This window comes from Lipotes vexillifer, unplaced genomic scaffold, assembly GCF_000442215.2.
Source record: "Lipotes vexillifer unplaced genomic scaffold, Lipotes_vexillifer_v1.1 scaffold921, whole genome shotgun sequence".
Taxonomy (NCBI): Eukaryota; Metazoa; Chordata; class Mammalia; order Artiodactyla; family Lipotidae; genus Lipotes; species Lipotes vexillifer.
This window is the reverse complement of record NW_006787800.1, coordinates 170,186-193,028: the sequence shown is the minus strand read 5'-3', so window position 1 is coordinate 193,028 and position 22,843 is coordinate 170,186. Positions and strand designations below refer to the sequence as shown.

The 22,843-nt window shown below is 37.3% G+C and overlaps 1 protein-coding gene across 1 annotated transcript in view; it reads left to right on the top strand.

The window, feature by feature from the left end:
* SACK1B (scaffolding CK1 anchoring protein B) overlaps positions 1–21,876 on the top strand; it is a 63,014-nt gene extending 41,138 nt beyond the window's left edge. The window contains exons 2-4 of the mRNA XM_007460796.1: positions 7,213–7,377; positions 8,072–8,196; positions 19,499–21,876. Of these exons, the coding sequence (XP_007460858.1) occupies positions 7,213–7,377; positions 8,072–8,196; positions 19,499–21,800 (2,592 nt within the window). The 3' untranslated portion in view covers positions 21,801–21,876. The remainder of the gene's footprint in view (positions 1–7,212; positions 7,378–8,071; positions 8,197–19,498) is intronic.
* Positions 21,877–22,843: the final 967 nt, after the last annotated feature.

Sequence of the window (22,843 nt, the reverse complement as noted above, 5' to 3'; positions counted from 1 at the left end):
TGCTGCCTTCATTCACATTGGGATCTTACACATTTATGCTGCATTAGGATTGAAACCTCCTAACTCCTCTACTTGCTGGTAGATGTTCCAGTTTCTCACTCGTCCCATGTATACTAACATGTTAATCTTCTTAAGTATTTTTCCAATCACATAATGCTTTGGCGAAAAGCTTTACATGCTTCCCCATTGTGTCTTATGGAATCTGTAGTTAGCCTGGCGTTCAAAGGCTGCCCTCTACAACCTTGGCCAAATTGACCTTTCTAATCTTTCTAGCCTTATGGCTAACTCCTCCTCAGCAGATTTCCATGTCCCCGCAAAATGGGTTCTAATGCTATTCCTGGTGAGTATTCCTAATGCTTCAGCTCCTGTTACCCAAACGTTTCCTCCCCTTTAAGTGCTACTCTACCATTTTACCAACACAACTAGCAATAGATTCTTATTCCTTTCTTCCCTCTTTGTCTTTCCACCTGCAGTGCCCTTCACTCCTTTCTTCCTGACAGACATCCCTTTATATTGGAAAAATTTAAATAAGATAATAGTTATTCCAAGCCAATGGATAGTTATGCTACAGCTTAAAGGAGATCTCCTAAGAGTCTCAGGAAAACAAGTTACTTTGGTCAGTTTGCCAAGATCTAGATTCTGATACCTTGGCTTAGGGGCCCATGCTCAGGACACTTGTCAGGTCAAGTTTCAGGAGAAGCTACTTTTTGGAAGTGCTGGGGAAATGAGAACTTGTAAGAGGGCTGAACTGTGAAATCAGTAAAAGGACTATGGCTCTTCTTGCTGTTTTTTCTTAAGCCTGCTCAGGATTTCAAAATATGCATTTTTGGAAGATGCAAACATTCAGTCCATAATACTGGTGTATAAGTACTTTCAATCATGTAGCACAATGCAGAAAGGGAGGGAAATATCAAAATTATGCAACGCTTCTGAGTTGTCAAACATATGTACTACTTCTACAGATTTATGTTGTAGCCATGACACAGCCCAAACATTCCCCCTTACATCTTCTGTTGAATTTTGGTACAATACCCAGGATTTTTGCTTGTTTGTTTTTCACTTTCACCAGGTAGTGGTTGGTGAGATTTTTACAAGCTAAGTACAATGCATGTTTTAATCCAATTTTTGGGTAATTAGGAGTGAATGAATAGTTACTGAAACATAGAATTTTAGAACTTGGTTCACACACGATCATCTGTGATTTATTTAATATATAATAGAGGTCAGTGAGACTCAGAATCATTTCACTGACTTTCCAAAGGTTACACAATTTATGGCAGACCAAACCAGTTGATATCAATTTAGCTACTAGTATAGATGCTTATATATGTACAAAAGTTATGGTATTCATAATGTAAAGCTTAAACTTACTAGACAATATTATGGTGCATACAATATATTATATATGAAAATTGATACTTTTATTTAGGCTGCAGAAGGATAAGGACCAAAAGCACTTATTCTTAATATTGGGCTCTCTTTTTTCTGAAATCCATTTAGTACATTGCTTTTAACAGGCATTACAGACTCAGAGATATATATTTCCTAAGTGATCATTTCCCTTGATTTCTATTACTCAATTCTTAAGGTTTTCTTGTTGTGTTGAATTTTATTATAGATATGGTTATTAAAAAATTTTGTTGATTTCTTTTTTTAATTTGAACTCATTAGCGTTCCTTCTGTTGGAAAAAGGTAAATCCTCCTGTATATATGTAGGCAATTATCAAGGAAGTCCGAATCCTTTCAAATGGTGCTTAGTATTTTGAAGCATAAAAGGTATAATATTCACTTTTTCAATTTTGAGGGTAATACTGACAGTTCTGTGACTACAGATCATTAACCTAAGGTGTACTTACATTTCTCTAAGTATCTAGGTCATATAAAAGCATATTGCTAATAGTGTTCTATCTTAATGGATTATAGTGGAAAACACAGTATGGGTTTCAAAATTAAAATTCTGAAGATGATGAGGCATATTTCTAAGGAAATGCAAGTAATTCAGTGTCAACATTGTGATGAACATTTTCTATTAAATCTATCGTACTTTTCATTTTTCTTGTCATTGGTTTCTACCTCACATTTTAAAAAATATTTCACTGCACTTATAACATTACCATAAAAAGAGGGCTTCATGATCCTCTTTAGTCAATATGATTCATTAGAATTTAGATATTTTCAATATGAATGTTGCTATCAGATACATTTTCCCAAGATACTATTTTGTGCACATATTTTCCTCTTCAGGATTTATATTGCTCTCAAGATCAAATCTAAACATGTGTCAGATTTTCAAGATCCTTCATAGCAGTTATGCAGATAAATCCTAAGTAAATCTGTTCCATATTCATAAGTGTGACAATCTTTGTGTTTAACTTTAGGTTAATTCAATAAACATTTATTAAAATATTACTGTTGCCATCATTCTAATTTTTGCCTCTATTTCTATAATGCTAGTCTTCCAGCTTGGATGGCTAAAAATAATCTTTATTCATTATTTAAAGCTTATTCATGAAGCCCTCGTAGTGTATTTCATTCTACTGGGAACCCACCCTAACAACCATGTACATTTAGAGCTTTTTCTCCCCTTTCTCTGAATTACATAACAACTCATTATTTACTTTCCTAAATGAGCTTAAATTGTATCATGAATATGAAGTTATCATAAATTTACTCTCACTGTTTTAATATTTAATTTTAATATTATTTTAATTCAGTGTGTCTAGGTCACTTCAGGAAAATTTACTACTCTGAGAAAAATAAGTGGAAACTCATATCCTTGAATCAGTTTCTCTGAAACTACTAAAAGATGCAAAGTTTCACTCAAATCTTAAAAGTCACTCAGAATATCTTCCTGAAAGTTTTCTAAGTCTCATGTTGCTGATGAATGTATTTGCTTGTTTACTTTTTCAATTTCTCAAACAAGAATAAAACAGTAATTAATGAAGAAGCAAGAGAAGAAGTTTAAAATTATATAACATTGTAGTTTAATGAATACCATTTAATGTAACTGGTTTCTGTATTGACTTATGAAATCAATTAATGTACCTTTTGAAAAGCCTTATACTAATCAGGTATATCATTTTTATTTCATTATATATAGTCATTGTGGTTATTTCTACAGCACAGTGTGATTTAGTTAACTAGCTGGGAGTGTAACACCTTTAGATCAGGTTTGGCATACCTCATTTCTAATTATCATTCCTTTCCATGAATATAACCCACCATTAAATTAAAAAAAAAAAGGCTACATTTTATTTTGCCTTTCTTGGCACAGCTGAAATTTTCTGTAGACTTTATATAGGTTTACAAGATATCTACTGGGTGCTGGGAACCAGAAATCCTGATAAGGTACCTGACTCCATTGACATCACATAAATTTGTCAAAGATGTGTAATCTGGTCTCCCAGATCCTGATGCATTGTGTTATCTGTCATACAAGAGGGACTGCCATTTGTTCTACCTTTTATTTGCTAGAATCTTCCATTGGCTGAGTGACTTCAATTACTTTTTAGAAACAAAACCTTTTATTTATCTGGTCATGAGTTTTTGTTCATTTCAAAAGTCTCAAGTAATTTGTTACAGGAGACTATCAGACAAACAAAATAAATTCTTTAGATATACTGATACTATTTTTTTTACAAAGAATACCATGTAGTATAATAATGTTTTTTATTTTTAAAAATTCCTTTCTAGTTATTAAAAAATTAGTGCTAGACTGCTCCAGACATATGTTTTTTAAAGTTATTTTGTAAAATAAGTTTATAAAATGAACATTTTCATTTCTTTATCTCAATGTCCATACACTATCACATCACTCATTATTGTATATAAATGCATTCATTAATAATTGTGGATGTGATTGAAGGTTTGTCACATGTTCTATTTTATAGAGGATATGCACAAAACACAAGTGAGGCTGTTCTAACTAGCGTCTCCCTTCTCCTGCCACCTCATACCATTTATAAATAAGGAAAGGATCACATGAGGCCATTAAAGTGATTGAAATTGTTCTTCCTAAAGAAAATCTGATTGAAGTATATTTCAATGGTAGTTCAAAGAATGTCATCATCTTGTATAATTTGAACATGGCCCAGTATTTTGTTCTAACATCTTATTGGATTAAAACATATATTATCCATGACCTTCTTCATGTTCTAACATACTTGCAATGTATCCAGTATATTATCCTAGCAGTTTTTGCCATGTGTCTATTCCCAGGACATTTCTTTCCGTCTCATTTCTTGACAATTTTTGTTCCTTGGTGAGAGAGAATAGCTCTCAACCACATTGACTGGTCTGATTTTAAATTTATGACTTGGTGGGTCCTTAATGCCACCCTGCAGTCACACTATATTCTGTAGTCCATTCCCTCTTGTACCCTCCTAGCTGACTACTTAACTGCCTTTCCTCATACCACTAACGTGTCTTCCATAATACAAGGTCTTCTCAGTTGAAGACCTTGCCTCCCATTTCACTGAGAAAGTGGCATTATTCAGAGGAGAGCACCCATAGCCCCTCCACCACATCTGTACTTCCACCAGCACCTGCACCTTGTACCTGGCCTTCTGGCTTGGTAGTACAATGATCTTTGGAAGATCTTTATTCCCTGTGCTCTAATTATTTTTTGCACTAGATCCTGTCTTTTATTGCCTGCTCAAAGGCCTTCCTCCGGAAATCCCTTGTTTCCCCATCTCACCTCCCACCATCTCTTGCATCACTGATTTTTACTCTTTACCAGAGCATTTCATTAGCACACAGACCTGCTGTTATTTCTCTCACCTTAAAACAAAACAAAGAATACAACTTCTCTTGATCCAGCTTTACCCACAGCTACTGCTCTATTTTTCTGCTTCTCATTGTAGTCAGATTACTCAAAAAGAGTTACCTATACCTGCAGATAACTTTCAGTATCTGAGGTTAATAAATACTTGGCGTGGGAGGATCCCTGAGACAGTTTGAGGCTGTGAAACAAATCCAGTGTTTAGAAGAAAATGATAGATAATTCTACTTAATGAGTACACTTAATGAGTACACATTATTGTAATGAAATATGTTTAATTAAAAAGAAGTCTGCTTTCTAATAATTATACTGACTGTACACCAGTTTGGAAAACCACTAAGATTGATAAAGACAATACACATAAAGGCTGCAGGGAAAGTTTACACAAGGAGGGTAAATAAGTGTCGTTTTATAACTGTCATTTAAAGTTAGCATTCTATATAGCACTCCTAAGCTATTTTAATATACTTTGTCCTCTCAAACCCTATTAAATCCCTCCCAAGAAAGCTTTTGCTCTCACCACTCCACTAAAACTACACTGTGAAGTCATCAATTACCTGTATATTACTAAATCTGATGAATGCTTAATCCTCATGTTACTTGGCCTTGAAGTAGGGTATGACACTCTTGAGGACACCCTTCTTCTTGATACCCTGTCTTAACTTGCCTCTCAGGATGCCCCTTCTTTTAGACTTCCTTTGCTAGCCCCTCTTGTACTAGATCTCCTAACTATTCATCCAGTCTCCCTGGATGACTTGGATTTAATTGTCATCTTTACACTACAACACCCAGTTGACAGCTCTGGCCTAGACCTCCCTACTCAGTATTCCACTCGAATATCCAAGTCCCTCAAACTTAACGTGCCTTTTCAGTCTTTTACCTAAAATTTAGTGTAGCTGTACCCTGCCCTATCTCAGCTCTGTCCTTCAGGTTGGTGAGCTGAAAAATCTTAGAGTCATCCTCTTTTTCCCCCTCTTTCTACCACATCCCATATTCAACCCATCCAGAAGTCCTTTTGACTCAAAATATCCAGTGCTGACGATTTCTCCTCATCACTGATAGTGGCTGGTACCAGGACCGTCTGGTCCTGGCCACCATCACCTCCCACTGGAATTGCTTCAATAGTTCTAACTGGCCTCCCTGTTTCCACCCTGCCTTCCAGCCTTAAAGTCTGTTCTTAACACAGTAGCCTGAACAATCCCTTTCTAACATAAATGAGACCATATTATTACTTCAATAATAACCCTCAACAGCTTACACTCTTATTCAGGAAAAACCACTGAAGGCTTTATAATGCCTTCAAGGCATTGTGATTAGTTTCTCCCTTTCTTGTTTTATTTCTGCCCTTTCAGTTTCTTGAACCTGATATAGGACATTTGCATTGCTGGGTCCCCCTGCCTGGGACATGCTTCTTCAGGATATCCATCTTGAGGACTTCCTCAAGGGACATTTTCTCAGAGAAGCTTACCCTGAAAACCCCAAACCCCTACTTCTCAATTTCCAGGGAACTGTGATTTCCCCTTATCCTGCTTTAATTTTTTCCCAATAAACATCATCTTATAGCTTATCACATAATTTAGCTCTTCTCTGTATTGCTTGTGGTTTCTTCCCCCACTTTGTAAGCTTCACAAAGGGCAGGGATTCTGTCCTTCTCATCTGGCATATAGTCAGTCAAATGATTTCCCTTTCTCTCAGCATCATTTCACTCCTGCTGCTTCTCAAAGGCAATAATGGTTCTGTTTCCAACAGTTAACTTGGACTCTCTCCATTTTAGGGGCCTGTTCCTTAGGATATTTCTCTCCGCATTTACCTTTTTAATCATATCTTTTTGTCCATTTTGTTTTCTTTTACTTGTTCTGTGTGCTAAGCTAATTTTAAGCATACATATTTAATTTTCTGATCTTCAAGTCTTCTTATCCCCTTTCTTATCTTTGGTCCTTTCTTAGCTATATTTCTATTTCTAGAAGATTTTTTTTCTCTGTCCTAGTTCTCCAATACTTTTATTCTTAACTAGTTACAGAAATCTTGCTTTTCCCTTGAAATATTTCCCATGAAAACTGTAGCACCAATTTCTACCCTCTATCTACCTGTCCCCTCCATTCACCCTGCAGGCAACCTTGATTGCCATGATTTGGATCTGCCCTTCACTCAACATTCTACTGAAATGAAGATTCCCTTTGACTTAAAGCTATTATGAAATTACTTAGTGTTACAAATATGTATATAGTTTGTTTATTTTCAATATACTTTTGTATCTTCTATTTTAGAAAACTGCAAAAATTTTGTGTATACATTTATATATATATTTATTTATTTATTTATTATGCATTGAACTATTTTTCTATTTTGTCCAGTTTTTCCTGAAAGCAAGCAATTTCTAGATCTTTCTCTATTGGGTATCTAAAATTGTTTCATATTCTTATCTTTAACAGGTCATTGCTTTAGTGATGGATATATTTACAGACGTGGACATTTTCAAAGAAATAGTGGAGGCATCAACTCGAGGGATACCTGTATACATTCTGCTTGATGAGTCAAACTTTAATCATTTCCTAAGTATGACCGAGAAACAGGGCTGTCAAGTTCAACGTCTCAGAGTAAATATTTCATGCTTTGTTTTGTTTTCTTCAACTATTTTATCTTTATCTCAGTCATTGAATGTAAGGCATGTTAAGTTATATTACTCTAAATGTACACCATATATTTAAGGTGCTGACCACAGAAGGGGTCCCTTGCAATCTTCAGACTGTGACTTCACCATGTTCGTGATGGTTTTATAGGATGTTTTTCTTGATAGTGGGGCACTTAAGCTTCTAAGTTAACTTTGCTGCCAGTCATAATTAATTTACAACCTTGAAACGACTGGCTTGAGTGATAATCTTTCATTCAGCAGATATTGCTTGTCACAATCATTTAGCATAGTGTTTTCAGTGATGTTTGACATTAAAAGACAGGTGGATTTTAATCTTAGTTATTTTGTTATCATGCTACTATAACCTGAAAGGGGCTCTTGCAGTAGGACCCTAAGTGACTTATAGAACCATCCTGTGTAAATGATGTAAGTTATGTTAAAATACATTATTTTAAGTGACCATGTTCCTTGAGTACTTCTTTTTTGGGTGGTGTTTTAAAATGTGCTTTTCACTATATCTGTTGTTGTTGTTATATGTTTTAAAAAATTATTTCATGTGTACTTTTTTGGTTATTAAGTTTTTACAATGACATATTTTACTTTTCAAGATATCCCCTTTCTAGCCATAATTTTTACTTTGTATTTACATGCAATTCTAGAATATCCGAGTGCGGACAGTAAAAGGCCAAGATTATCTTTCCAAAACAGGAGCAAAATTTCATGGAAAAATGGAACAGAAATTTTTGTTAATTGACTGCCACAAAGTTATGTATGGTTCCTACAGGTAAGATCATTGTGTTTACCTCCAGTATTATCAAATAGAATTTATAGAATTTATAGAATTTATAGAATTTATGAGTTTCAAGTTTTAATGTAACCTGTTCAGTTATTTCTTAAAAATAAAAGAAGAACCCTTGCATGAAAAGCTTGGAAACGTGAATTTCAGTTCTGGCTGTGAAGTCATTGTGCAAGTCACATAACTTCCTTGGGCCTCAAGTTCTTCCTCCCCAAAATGAGAGAGTTGACTTATATCTCAGGTTTCCTAAAGCTCTATAATGCTAAAAGTGTTTTTGTTCCTCATGAAAACAGTATAAATCATAATAATTGTTCATAAAAATAGAAGCTGTGTATCACCTTGAAGAACCTGCCTAATGGATTGCTCTTATTTTAGTATTATTTAGACTCTGATGATTATCATGTTGTCATCATAGGACTACTGAAAAATCATTGAAGAGTCTGGCTGTTAAAATGCCATGGTAGACACTAGGCAAGGTTTTTCAGCCCCAGATCTACTCTCTGGCATCTTTCTAGGGCACCACTGCTGGAATATATCTACTTCTGTTCTAGCTTGGCTCTTATGTTTCATTCCCAGTCCTTACAACTTCTCTGCAAGGCAGTTGTTTTTATCTACATTTGATAAATGATGAAATGGAAGTTCTAGAAGGTTCAGTGACTTGCCAGAAACATCACAGTTAAGGGTCAAAACACAGTTCAGTTCTGGCAACCCAGTCTAGGTCCAGCTGATTCCAGAGTATAAGTGCTGCCTTCAAACTCCCTTATAAATTCCAGGCATTGGTCCTGAATGGGATACACAGTAAGGCTATATCAATAGGCAGATAAAAACACCAAAAACACGTGAACTGGAGAGGGGGAAGATGGTGGAAGAGTAAGACATGGAGATCACCTTCCTCCCCACAGATACATCAGAAATACATCTACACGTGGAACAACTCCTACAGAACACCTACTGAATGCTGGCAGAAGACCTCAGACCTCCCAAAAGGCAAGAAAGTCCCCACATACCTGGGTAGGGCAGAAGAAAAAAGAATTAACAGAGACAAAAGAACAGGGACGGGACCTACACCAGTGGGAGGGAGCTGTGAAGCAGGAAAAGTTTCCACACAGTAGAAGCCCCTTCGTGGAGATTGCGGGAGGCGGAGCGGGGAGCTTCGGTGCCGCGGAGGAGAGCGCAGCCACAGGGGCGCGGAGGGCAAAGCGGAGAGATTCCCGCACAGAGGATCGGCGCCGACCGGCGCTCACCAGCCCGAGAGGCTTGTCTGCTCACCCACCGGGGCAGGCGGGGCTGGGAGCTGAGCCTCGGGCTTCGGTTGGAGCACAGTGAGAGGACTGGAGTTGGCGGCGTGAGCACAGCCTGAAGGGGTTAGTGCACCACAGCTAGCAGGGAGTCTGGGAAAAAGTCTGGACCTGCCGAAGAGGCAAGAGACTTTTACTTCCCTCTTTGTTTCCTGGTGCGCGAGGAGAGGCAATTAAGAACAATGCTTAAAGGAGCTCCAGAGACAGGCGCAAGCCACGGCTAACAGCGCGGACCCCAGAGACGGGCATGACATGCTAAGGCTGCTGCTGCCGCCACCAAGAAGCCTGTGTGCGGGCACAGGTCACTATCTACACCCCACTTCCGGGGATCCTGTGCAGCCCGCCACAGCCAGGGTCCTGGGATCCAGGGACAACTTCCCCGGGAGAACACATGGCACGCTTCAGGCTGGTGCAGTGTCCTGTTGGCCTCTGCCGCCGCATGCTTGCCCCGCATCATAGCCCTCCCTCCCCACGGCCTGAGTGAGCCAGAGCCCCCGAATCAACGGCTCCTTTAAACCCGTCCTGTCTGAGTGAAAAACAGACGCCCTCCGGCGACCTACATGCAGAGGTGGGGCCAAATCCAAAGCTGGACCCCAGGAGCTGTGCGAACAAAGAAGAGAAAGGGAAATCTCTCCCAGCAGCATCAGAAGCAGCAGATTAAAGCTCCACAATCAACTTGATGTAACCTGCGTCTACGGAATACATGAATAGACAACAAATCATCCCAAATTGAGGAGGTGGGCTTTGAGAGCAAGATTTATTATTTTTTCCCCTTTTCCCCTTTTTGTGAGTGTGTATGTATATGCTTCTCTGAGAGATTGTGTCTGTATAGCTTTGCTTTCACCATTTGTCCTAGAGTTCTATCCGTCTGTTCATTTTTTTGTTTCTTTGTTTTTTTAGTTTTTTAAAAACTTTTTTCTTAATAATTATTTTTTATTTTAATAACTTTATTTTATCTTACTTTATTTTATTCTTTTTTATCCTCTTTCTTCCTTCCTCCTTTCTTTCTTTCTTTCTTTCTTTCTTTCTACTTTTTCTCCCTTTTCTTCTGAGCCGTGTGGATGAAAGGCTCTTGGTGCTGCAGCCAGGAGTCAGTGCTATGCCTCTGAGGTGGGAGAGCCACCTTAAGGACACTGGTCCACAAGAGATCTCCCAGCTCCACGTAATATCAAACAGCGAAAATCTCACAGAGATCTCCATCTCAACACCAGCACCCAGCTTCACTCAATGACCAGCAAGCTATAGTGCTGGACACCCTATGCCAAAAAACTAGGAAGACAGGAACACAAAACCACCCATTAGCAGAGAGGCTGACTAAAATCATAATAAGTCCACAGACACCCCCAAAACACACGACCAGACGTGGACCTATTCAGAACACTCGTCAAGAAGAGACCTCCCAGCCCCACATAATATCAAACGGCGAAAATCTCCCAGAGATCTCCATCTCAACACCAGCACCCAGCTTCACTCAACGACCAGCAAGCTACAGTGCTGGACAACCTATGCCAACCATATAGCAAAACAGGAACACAACCCCACCCACTAGCAGAGAGGCTGCCTAAAATCATAATAAGTCCACAGACACCCCAAAACACACCACCAGACGTGGACCTGCCCACTAGAGAGACAAGATCTAGCCTCATACACCACAACACAGCCACTAGTCCCCTCCACCAGGAAGCCTACACAACCCACTGAACCAACCTTAGCCACTGGAGACAGACATCAAAAACAACGGGAGCTACGAACTTGCAGCCTGCAAAAAGGTGAACCCAATCACAGTAAGATAAGCAAAATGAGAAAGACAGAAAAACACACAGCAGATGAAGGAGCAAGATAAAAACCCGCCAGACCTAACAAATGAGAGGAAATAGGCAGCCTACCCGAAAAAGAATTCAGAATATTGATAGTAAAGATGATCCAAAATCTTGTAAATACAGTAGAGAAAATGCAAGAAACATTTAACAAGGACCTAGAACAACAAAAGTTGAAACAAGCAATGATGAACAACACAAAAAATGAAATTAAAAATACTCTAGAAGGGATCAATGGCAGAAAAACTGAAGCTGAAGAACGGATAAGTGACCTGGAAGATAAAATAGTGGAAATAACTACTGCAGAGCAGAATAAAGAAAAAAGAATGAAAAGAACTGAGGACAGTCTCAGAGACCTCTGGGACAACATTAAACGCACCAACATTCGAATTATAGGGGTTCCAGAAGAAGAAGAGAAAAAGAAAGGGACTGAGAAAATATTTGAAGAGATTATAGTTGAAAACTTCCCTAATATGGGAAAGGAAATCGTTAATCAAGTCCAGGAAGCACAGAGAGTCCCATACAGGATAAATTCAAGGAGAAATACGCCAAGACACATATTAATCAAACTGTCAAAAATTAAAAACAAAGGAAACATATTAAAAGCAGCAAGGGAAAAACAACAAATAACACGCACGGGAATCCCCATAAGGTTAACAGCTGATATTTCAGCAGAAACTCTGCAAGCCAGAAGGGACTGGCAGGACATATTTAAAGTGATGAAGGAGAAAAACCTACAACCAAGTTTACCCTACCCAGCAAGGATCTCATTCAGATTTGATGGAGAAATTAAAACCTTTACAGACAAGCAAAAGCTGAGAGAGTTCAGCACCACCAAACCAGCTTTACAACAAATGCTAAAGGATCTTCTCTAGGCAAGAAACACAAGAGAAGGAAAAGACCTACAATAACAAACCCAAAACAATTAAGAAAATGGGAATAGGAACATACATATTGATAATTACTTTAAATGTAAATGGATTAAATGCTCCCACCAAAAGACACAGACTGGCTGAATGGATACAAAAACAACACCCATATATATGCTGTCTACAAGAGACCCACTTCAGACCTAGAGACACATACAGATTGAAAGTGAGGGGATGGAAAAAGATATTCCCTGCAAATGGAAACCAAAAGAAAGCTGGAGTAGCAATTCTCATATCAGACAAAATAGACTTTAAAATAAAGACTACTAGAAGAGACAATGAAGGACACTACTAATGATCAAGGGATCGATCCAAGAAGAAGATATAACAATTGTAAATATTTATGCACCGGACATAGGAACACTTCAATACATCAGGCAACTACTAACAGCCATAACAGGGGAAATCGACAGTAACACATTCATAGTAGGGGAGTTTAACACCCTTCTTTCACCAGTGGACAGATCATCCAATATGAAAATAAATAAGGAAACACAAGCTTTAAATGATACATTAAACAAGATGGACTTAATTGATATTTATAGGACATTCCATCCAAAACAACAGAATACACATTTTTCTCAAGTGCTCATGGAACATTCTCCAGGGTAGATCATATCTTGGGTCACAAAACAAGCCTTGGTAAATTTAAGAAAATTAAAATTCTATGAAGTATGTTTTCCAACCACAATGCTATGTGACTAGATACCAATTACAGGAAAAGATCTTTAAAAACTACCAATACATGGAGGCTAAACAATACTCTACTTAATAACGAAGTGATTACTGAAGAAATCAAAGAGGAAATCAAAAAACACCTAGAAACAAATGACAATGGAGGCACGATGACCCAAAAGCTATGGGATGCAGCAAAAGCAGTTCTAAGAGGGAAGTTTATAGCAATACAATCCTACCTTAAGAAACAGGAAACATCTCGAATAAACAACCAAAGCTTGCACCTAAAGCAATTTAGAAAGAAGAAAAAAAAAAAAACCTCAAAGTTAGCAGAAGGAAAGAAATCATAAAAATCAGATCAGATATAAATGAAAAAGAAATGAAGGAAACGATAGCAAAGATCAATAAAACTAAAAGATGATTCTTCAAGAAGATAAACAAAATTGATGAACCATTAGCCAGACTCATCAAGAAAAAAAGGGAGAAGACTCAAATCAATAGAATTAGAAATGAAGAAGGACAAGTAACACCTGACACTGCAGAAATACAAAAGATCATGAGAGATTACTACAAAGAGCTCTATGCCAATAAAATGGACAACCTGGAAGAAATGGACACATTCTTAGAAATGCACAACCTGCCAATACTGAATCAGGAAGAAATAGAAAATGTGAACAGAACAATCACAAGCACTGAAATTGAAACTGATTAAAAATCTTCCAACAAAGAAAAGCCCAGGACCAGACGGCTTCACAGGTGAATTCTGTCAAACATATAGAGAAGAGCTAAAACCTATCCTTCTCAAACTCTTCCAAAATATAGCAGAGGGAGGATCACTCCCAAACTCATTCTACGAGACCACCATAACCCTGATACCAAAACCAGACAAGGATGTCACAAAGAAAGAAAACTACAGGCCAATATCACTGATGAACACAGATGCAAAAATCCTCGACAAAATACTAGCAAACAGAATCTAACAGCACATTAAAAGGATCATACACCATGATCAAGTGGGGTTTATTCCAGGAATGCAAGGATTCTTCAATATATGCAAATCAATCAAAGTGATACACCATATAAACAAGTTGAAGGAGAAAAAACATATGATCATCTCAGTAGATGCAGAGATAGCTTTCGACAAAATTCAACATCCATTTATCATAAAAACTGTGCAGAAAGTAGGCATAGAGGGTACTTTCCTCAACATAATAAAGGCCATATATGACAAACCCACAGCCAACATCATCCTCAACGCTGAAAAACTGAAAGCATTTCCACTAAGGTCAGGAACAAGAAAAGGTTGCCCACTCTCACCACTCTTATTCAACATAGTTTTGGAAGTTTTAGCCACAGCAATCAGAGAAGAAAAGGAAATAAAAGGAATCCAAATCAGAAAAGAAGAAGGAAACCTGTCACTGTTTGCAGATGACATGATACTCTACACAGAGCATCCTAAAGATGCTACCAGAAAACTACTAGAGCTAATCAATGGATTTGGTAAAGTAGCAGGATACAAAATTAATGCGGAGAAATCTCGTGCATTCCTATACACTAATGATGAGAAATCTGAAAGTGAAATCAAGAAAACACTCCCATTTACCACTGCAACAAAAAGAATAAAATATCTAGGAATAAACCTACCAAAGGAGACAAAGACCTGTATGCAGAAAATTATAAGACACTGATGAAAGAAATTAAAGATGATACAAATAGATGGGGAGATATACCATGTTCTTGGATTGGAAGAATCAAAATTGTGAAAATGACTCTACTACCCAAAGCAATCTACAGATTCAGTGCAATCCCTATCAAACTACCACTGGCATTTTTCACAGGAAAACTACAAAAAATTTCACAATTTGTATCAAAACATATAAGACCCCGAATAGCCAAAGCAATCTTTAGAACGAAAAATGGAGCTGGAGGAATCAGGCTCCCTGACTTCAGACTATACTACAAAGCTACAGTAATCAAGACTGTATGGTACTGACACAAAAACAGAAAGATAGATCAGTGGAACAGGATAGAAAGCCCAGAGATATACCCACATACATATGGTCACCTTATCTTTTATCAAGGAGGCAGGAATGTACAGTGGAGAAAGGACAGCCTCTTCAATAAATGGTCCTGGGAAAACTGGACAGGTAGATGTAAAAGTATGAGATTAGAACACTCCCTAACACCATCCCCCAAAATAAGCTTAAAATGGATTAAAGACTTAAATGTAAGGCCAGAAAATATCAAACTCTTAGAGGAAAACATAGGCAGAACACTCTGACATAAATCACAGCAAGATCCTTTTTAACCCACTTCCTACAGAAATGGAAATAAAAATAAATAAATGGGACCTAATGAAACCTCAAAGCTTTTGCACAGCAAAGGAAACCGTAAACAAGACCAAAAGACAACCGTCAGAATGGGAGAAAATATTTGCAAATGAGGCAACTGACAAAGGATTAATCTCCAAAATTTCAAGCTGCACACGCAGCTCAATAAAAAAAAAAAAAAAAACCCAATCCAAAAATGGGCAGAAGACCTAAATAGACATTTCTCCAAAGAAGATATACAGATTGCCAACAAACACATGAAAGGATGCTCAATATCACTAATCATTAGAGAAATGCAAATGAAAACTACAATGAGATATCATCTCACACCAGTCAGAATGGCCAACATCAAAAAATCTAGAAACAATAAATGCTGGAGAGTGTGTGGAGAAAAGGGAACACTCTTGCACTGCTGGTGGGAATGTGAATTGGTACAGCCACTATGGAGAACAGTATGGAGTTTCCTTAAAAAACTACAAATAGAACTACCCTATGACCCAGCAATCCCACTACTGGGCATATACCCTGAGAAAACCATAATTCAGAAAGAGTCATGTACCAAAATCTTCATTGCAGCTCTATTTACAATAGCCCAGAGTTGGAAACAACCTAAGTGTCCATCATCAGATGAATGGATAAAGAAGATGTGACACATATATACAATGGAATATTACTCAGCCATAAAAAGAAACGAAATTGAGTTATTTGTAGTGATTTGGATGGACCTAGAGTGTGTCATACAGAATGAAGTAAGTCAGATAGAGAAAGACAAATACCGTATGCTAACACATATGTATGAAATCTAAGAAAAAAGAAAAAAGTCATGAAGAACCTAGGGGTAAGACAGGAATAGAGACACAGACCTACTATAGAATGGACTTGCGGATATGGGGAGGGGGAAGGGTAAGCTGTGACAAAGTGAGAGAGTGGCATGGACATATATACACTACCAAACGTAAAATAGATAGCTAGTGGGAAGCAGCCACATAGCACAGGGAAATCAACTCAGTGCTTTGTGACCACCTAGAGGGTTGGGATAGGGAGGGTGGGAGGGAGGGAGAAGCAAGAGGGAAGAGATATGGAAACATATGTATATGTATAACTGATTCACTTTGTTTAAAAGAAGAAACTAACACACCATTGTAAAGCAATTATACTGCAATAAAGATGCAAAAAAAAAAAATCAATCAATATAATACATCATGATAACAGACCAGAAAAAAGAAAAAAGAACACGTGAACTCCTAAGTCACTGAATACTAAAGACTGCAGGAAGCATCCAGGAGAGCTGTGGATGTCAACAGTACAATGTGAGGGCAAATTTTGCCTCTTCTCTTAAGAACTTAAAAAGTCCACAAGAAGGAGGCAACACATTGAATGGGGTGGCCGTGGACAAGTTACTTAATTTGGTTGCCCTTTAGTTTTCTCCTCTCTAAAAGGAGGCTAGTAATAGAACCTACCTTGTGTCGTGAGAATTAAATGAGTCAATTCATCCAAAGCCCCTAATGTCAACTGCTATTTTAGGCCTGTTTTAACTGTTAATATTTGCTAAATTTCTCTTTGAGCTCAGGGACCCTATATTGAAAATCCTCTTTGGAATTTTAAAGGAAAATGTGTTAAGAACAGAAATTACAACTAGTGCTTGAAATTAATGAATTATTTTAAAGACTCATTATTTGTGTTTCTATTTAGTCAGACCCATTTGTTTTTAGAGGGGTTTTAATTGAAATTTTAATTAAAATGGGAGTTCACTTGACTTATAAAATGGTGTTTATTATTCTCATCATAATGAATACTTTCTATTTTTATTATTTAACTTGACTTTGAAGATTATCTTCAACAATAAATTCACATCAATTTTGTCTTACTAGGTATTAACATGTGATATCTGTTGAGATGACTGTAACTGAGCTACTTTAAAATTGGTGTTGGAAAAAACAAACAAACAGCAACAGAAACTCTTTATCTTCTTATCTATATCATAAGCCAGAGGCAAAATTTAAGTTGCTGTTTGTGTAAGTTAATATGGAATACATAGGACCACAGATTATTAAAATTCATCAAAACAATTATCTAACAACTCTACTCTCTTTATTATTTCATGTTAGTTTTAAATATACTTCTTTTAAAAAAATTGATGGTTTTCAGCCCTTGTCATTTTTGGTTTTTTTCTGACTAATAATTATGGATTTTTCTTATTTTTACCAAATATAAGAGGATCTGGTAGAACTGTTTTGAACCAGTCTTTGTAGAAACTGGTTAAAAATGTACTCTCCCTTTTGGGTAAAAGCAGCCTTTATCTCTGCTGTTCCAGTATTGCCATTGTTTTCCTTGTAGGCAAATTCAGAATGCCTTCTTCTTAATTCAGATTTCTTAGCCATAAAACTTCTTGAAATGATAAATACCCAACATTTCTAGAGAGGTCTGGCATCTGTACTCACCATGTCACACACTGTGTGACAGCTCAGATGTCACAAGGACAGTTTTATCAGGAAAACACAACAGGTGTTTTGCTACATCTTGATACTAACAATGAGGAGATAAAACACATATACTTTTTTCAATGTGTGTAAATCAGATTTTGAATTGGATACCCTCATTTGAAATTGTCATAGGAAAACCTGGAAGATACTTAGTATTGTCCACAGATTTGACTAAGAGAGAATTTTGTACTTTCTTTTTCAATCTTGTGATCTCCCTGATTTGCTTTCAAGATTTCCCCCACTAATTCATCAGTCTCTTATATAGCTTCTTATTTCAGCTAAATATAATTTGTTTTCTGTGTTCAACCAAAACATAGCCACTATTGCTTCCTTCCTTTTTCCATACATTTCTTCTTCGACACAAATTGTTTCCCCACACTTTTCAAGTTTGAACTTCTAGGCTTCTAGTCTCTGTCAAAATACTACTAAACTCTTACCATCTCTGGGGATTTTCTTCTATTTGATAGCTGAATATTTATTCCTTTACTTGCTGTTTTTAACAAATTTTATATTCATACCTTCAGTTGAATTGAAAATTCCTTGAATGATTCACTTTTCTACTATTTCTTGTAAGTCATCCTGGTGGTCCACACATCTGTACATAAAAATATTCTTCTCATACTATGCATTCAGTAAGGATACTGATAAAATTAAGCATATCAGAATAAGAAGACTTTTAAGTTATATACCACTGTTTATGATATTTTATGTATTTGAGATTATTGCTCTGCACATTCTTTTAATATTTCCATCTGCCCTCTGTTATTATCTTCCCTGTATAAACAGTAAGCTCCTTTATTGTGGAGAATAGCTCTCCTTTTTCTTTCGTATAAACCCCATTATATCATGTACATTTTTTGAGACATAGCATATTAGCAATGGCCTTTTCAGCTCAGTTACTCTGTATGTTACATTATCAAGATTTTCTAAAATAAGATTTAAAATTATATATGAAACTGCAAGATACCTGTTGCCTCTAAACTCCAGGAGACAGATTTGAAGTTCCACAAAGTACTATAAAGTAATTACAAACTTCAATCCCCTAGCAGTTGTATTCTACATAGAAAGGTCTTAATTGGCATTCTGATTGGCATGGTTTGTAAGTACTGAATTTACTGTATATACTGAGTGAAGTGAAGGATGCCCTTAGTGGATGAAGCTGCTGCCACAAATCTTGTCTGTTTCCAAACCCTGGCACCTAAATTACACTTACACTTAAGCCACAGAGATGAAATACATGCATTAGCACAGATGATCTTGCATCATGACATGCAAGGACCATAAGGAATTGTAGCAAATTATGCTGTCCTTATCCTCATTCTGGCCGGGAGGAAACTGAGGTCCAAGTTCATGTGGAATAGACAGCTTGGTAGAGGCCAGGTCTCTCAACTTTTCCTCCAATGCCAGCTTGCCTGCACCCTGCCAGGATGCTGTATATGGAATATAATGTCATATTTTACTCCATAAAATCTTAGTAGGCAGAGATGAAAAATGCACACCAGGCTTTTCTTTGTACTTCTTGAAATTATGGATGGATTGAAAGCCAGGACTTGTGTTGCTTTGTTATTTAACATATGAATATGGGAGTGGGGAGACATGTACTGCAAGTATATAATGACTGAAGATGTTCTAAATTATGGTAGTTAAGGAAAATAAACAAAAATACTCTTTTGTCAACATTAAATGAAACTTTTCTTAATAGAGCTAAATATTGTCAGCACAATTAAAATTTGCCTATTTTGATTTTTTTTTTCCTAGCTACATGTGGTCATTTGAAAAAGCACACCTGAGCATGGTTCAGATAATCACAGGACAACTTGTTGAGTCCTTTGATGAAGAATTTAGGACTCTCTATGCCAGGTCCTGTGTCCCCAGCTCATTAGAATGGGAAGAGTCAGCAAGGGTGAAGCACAGCAAAGCACTCTGGGAGAATGGCACTTACCAGCGTTCAGTGTCTTCCTTAGCTTCCATTTCCAGCCAAAGAAACCTTTTTGGTACACAAGACAAAATTCATAAACTAGATTCTAGCTACTTCAAAAACAGAGGGATATATACTCTCAATGAACGTGACAGATATAACATAAGAAATCATATATACAAACCTCATTTTGTTCCCAACTTTAATGGTCCAATCCGTCAGCATCAACACAGTCAGATAAATGAAAATTGGAAGAGGCATAGTTATGCTGGGGAACAGCCAGAAACAGCACCATACCTGCTGCTTAACAGGGCTCTGAATCGAACCGTTAATGCTCCCTGTAATTGGAAAAGGCCTTCAGATAGTCTCAGTGTGGCATCCTCATCACAGGGAGGCTATGCAGGCCACCAGAACACACCTGCCCAGAGTTTTGCTGACCGACTTGCCCAGAGGAAGACGACAGACCTTCCAGAAAGGAATTCCAATGTGCGGAGATCTTTTAACGGGACAGATAATCATATTCGCTTTTTGCAACAACACATGCCAACCCTTGAACATACCACCAAGTCATTCTTGCGTAACTGGAGAATTGAATCCTACTTAAATGATCATTCAGAAGCTTCCCGTGATTCCAATGGATCGGTTCTAGGTGACCGGTTTGAGGGGTACGACGGTCCTGAGAATTTGAAAGCCAATACCTTTTATACTCACTCTCGGCTTCGTTCTTCTTTTGTGTTTAAACCCACTTTACCTAAGCAACAGGAAGTTAACAGTTGTACAACTGACTCCTCAAATTCAACAGTCATTGGTTCCCAGGGAAGTGACACGCCTAAAAAGATCCCAGACACCCCAACAGGCGCACAGCATCCAACAGACAAACCCTCACAGGAATCAACCCCCAAGCTCCCGTTGCAGTCAGAGGCACCAAAAACGCACACCCTACAGGTTCCCGAAAGCCACCTGGCAGTTTTAATCCCAACTACAAATGGCCCTATGGACTCAAACAACCATTTATATACAACCTTGTCTGTAAATAAGCAAACAGAAAACCTAAAGAATCAACAAAATAAGAATCTGCTTAAAAGGCGAAGTTTCCCATTCACTGACCACTCAAAAGCCAATTTAAATCATGGAAATAGTAAGCATTATGTGTATAGTACATTTACCAGGAATCCAATTAGACAACCAGAAAAACCTAAAGAGGATTTGTTAAAAAGTTCTAAAAGTGTTCATAATGTGACCCATGCCATGGAAGAGGATGAGGAAGAGGTTACCAAGAGAGACCCTCCGAGTAGCACTGTTATCAAGTCAATTTCCATCGCTGCTTTGCTTGATGTGAATAAAGAAGAACCCAACAAAGAACTCACTTCCAAGAAAGAAGTGAAGGGTTCCCCAAGTTTTTTGAAAAAGGGATCTCTGAAGTTAAGGTCATTACTTAGCCTTACCCCAGAAAAGAAAGAAAATCTATCCAAAAATAAAGCACCTGCCTTTTATAGAATGTGTAGTAGTTCTGACACTTTAGTTTCTGAGGCTGAAGAGAATCAAAAACAAAAAAAATCAGAACCCAAAATTGATTCGTCTCCTAGAAGAAAACATTCCTCTTCATCCAGCTCTCCAGGCAGCATCCACAAGGATAAGGAAGATGTAGCAGTTCGTTCATCTCAGGGGATACATTCTTCATCTGATGAAAGTAACAAAACTATACCTTCTTCAAGTCCAGTTGAAAGCAAGTTCTTGGAAAGAGCAGGAGATGCCTCTGCCCCGAGATTCAACACTGAGCAGATCCAGTACCAAGATTCAAAGGAGATTAAAGCAATTGTTGTTCCTGAAAGAAAACCAGCTTCTTCTCTAAGACCAAAGCCCAATGATGAGCTTATAAGAACTCATTCAATTGACCGGCGTGTTTACAGTCGTTTTGAACCATTTTGTAGTATTGAAAGCTCTATTCAGCCAACAAGCAACATGCCAAATACCAGTACACACCACCCAGAAATGAAATCCTCAGCTATGGGCAATAGTTATGGCAGGTCCAGCCCAATGCTTAATTACAACACTGGTGTTTACCACTCATATCAGCCAAATGAAAACAAGTTTCGAGGATTTATACAGAAGTTTGGAAACTTCATAAACAAAAATAAATGAAATACTGTAACTACAAATAGACTTTAAAATACAGAATAAATGTGGCTATAAATATTTGTCCAAAGAACATTGTAGATTTTTTTTTGTAATATCCTAATAGATTTCTATGGGGGTGGAATTTTCCGTGTGAAGTATGTTTACCAACTTACTAATGTATAGTAAAGTTATTGTTCTGTGTGATAAATATAGTTGTGCTTAATTACACTATAGATGGAATATCTATAAATACATGATTTTTAAATGGTAATGGTAAGACAAATGTAATGAAATTGTTTTCTTCAGACTGAAGATCTTCTTAAGTCTTAAATGGAAACTTTGGTGGAGAGATGGTATATGGATTTTAACCATTCATTGCAAATGCTTTCCTTATTAAAACGGATCATGGATCATAACGCTGTCAACGGTCCTTTATAGTACATCTTTGTGGGGTTTTCATCTCTTCAAATTACGAGAAAACAGGACAAAGCCTTTGTGGTTTTTAATTACCTTTAAATTCTATGAGATAACTTGTATTTTATTAATGTTTTATTAATTTTTCTGTGGAACTGGTTGGGCAGCAACAGTACAATTTAAACCATATAGCACAGCACAGTTTTTATTTTATCTGAGGTGTTTGCAAAGTATCAGCCTCAGGTAGTTCAAGTACACCACAGAAATTTATTTTCAGGATGTGCTTATTTCCACTCTGAACAAAGGGAGCCTGTACTGCACTCCACCCATCAGCTGCTGAACTTTTATTGTCATTCTTTCCTTCAACCTTATAGTAAGCCAACAGGAATTTGTAAAACCTGAATTATTCCTCTCTTTTTTCTAATACAAAGAAGCTTTTAGAAATGTAAACTTCTACATAAATTTTTAACTTGGATTAGTAAGACAGTGCTTAGGTGTTTTGCTTGCAAAAGTCTTTGCTCTTCTTTATACTGTGCCAAATACACTCTGACAGCATAGTGTTTTCTTGAGAGAACCCTGATGAAAATGAGAAGTGCTATCTGGCTTGTTTCTTCCATGACCTTGGGGCCTCATTGAAAGTTTTAAATCTTTCT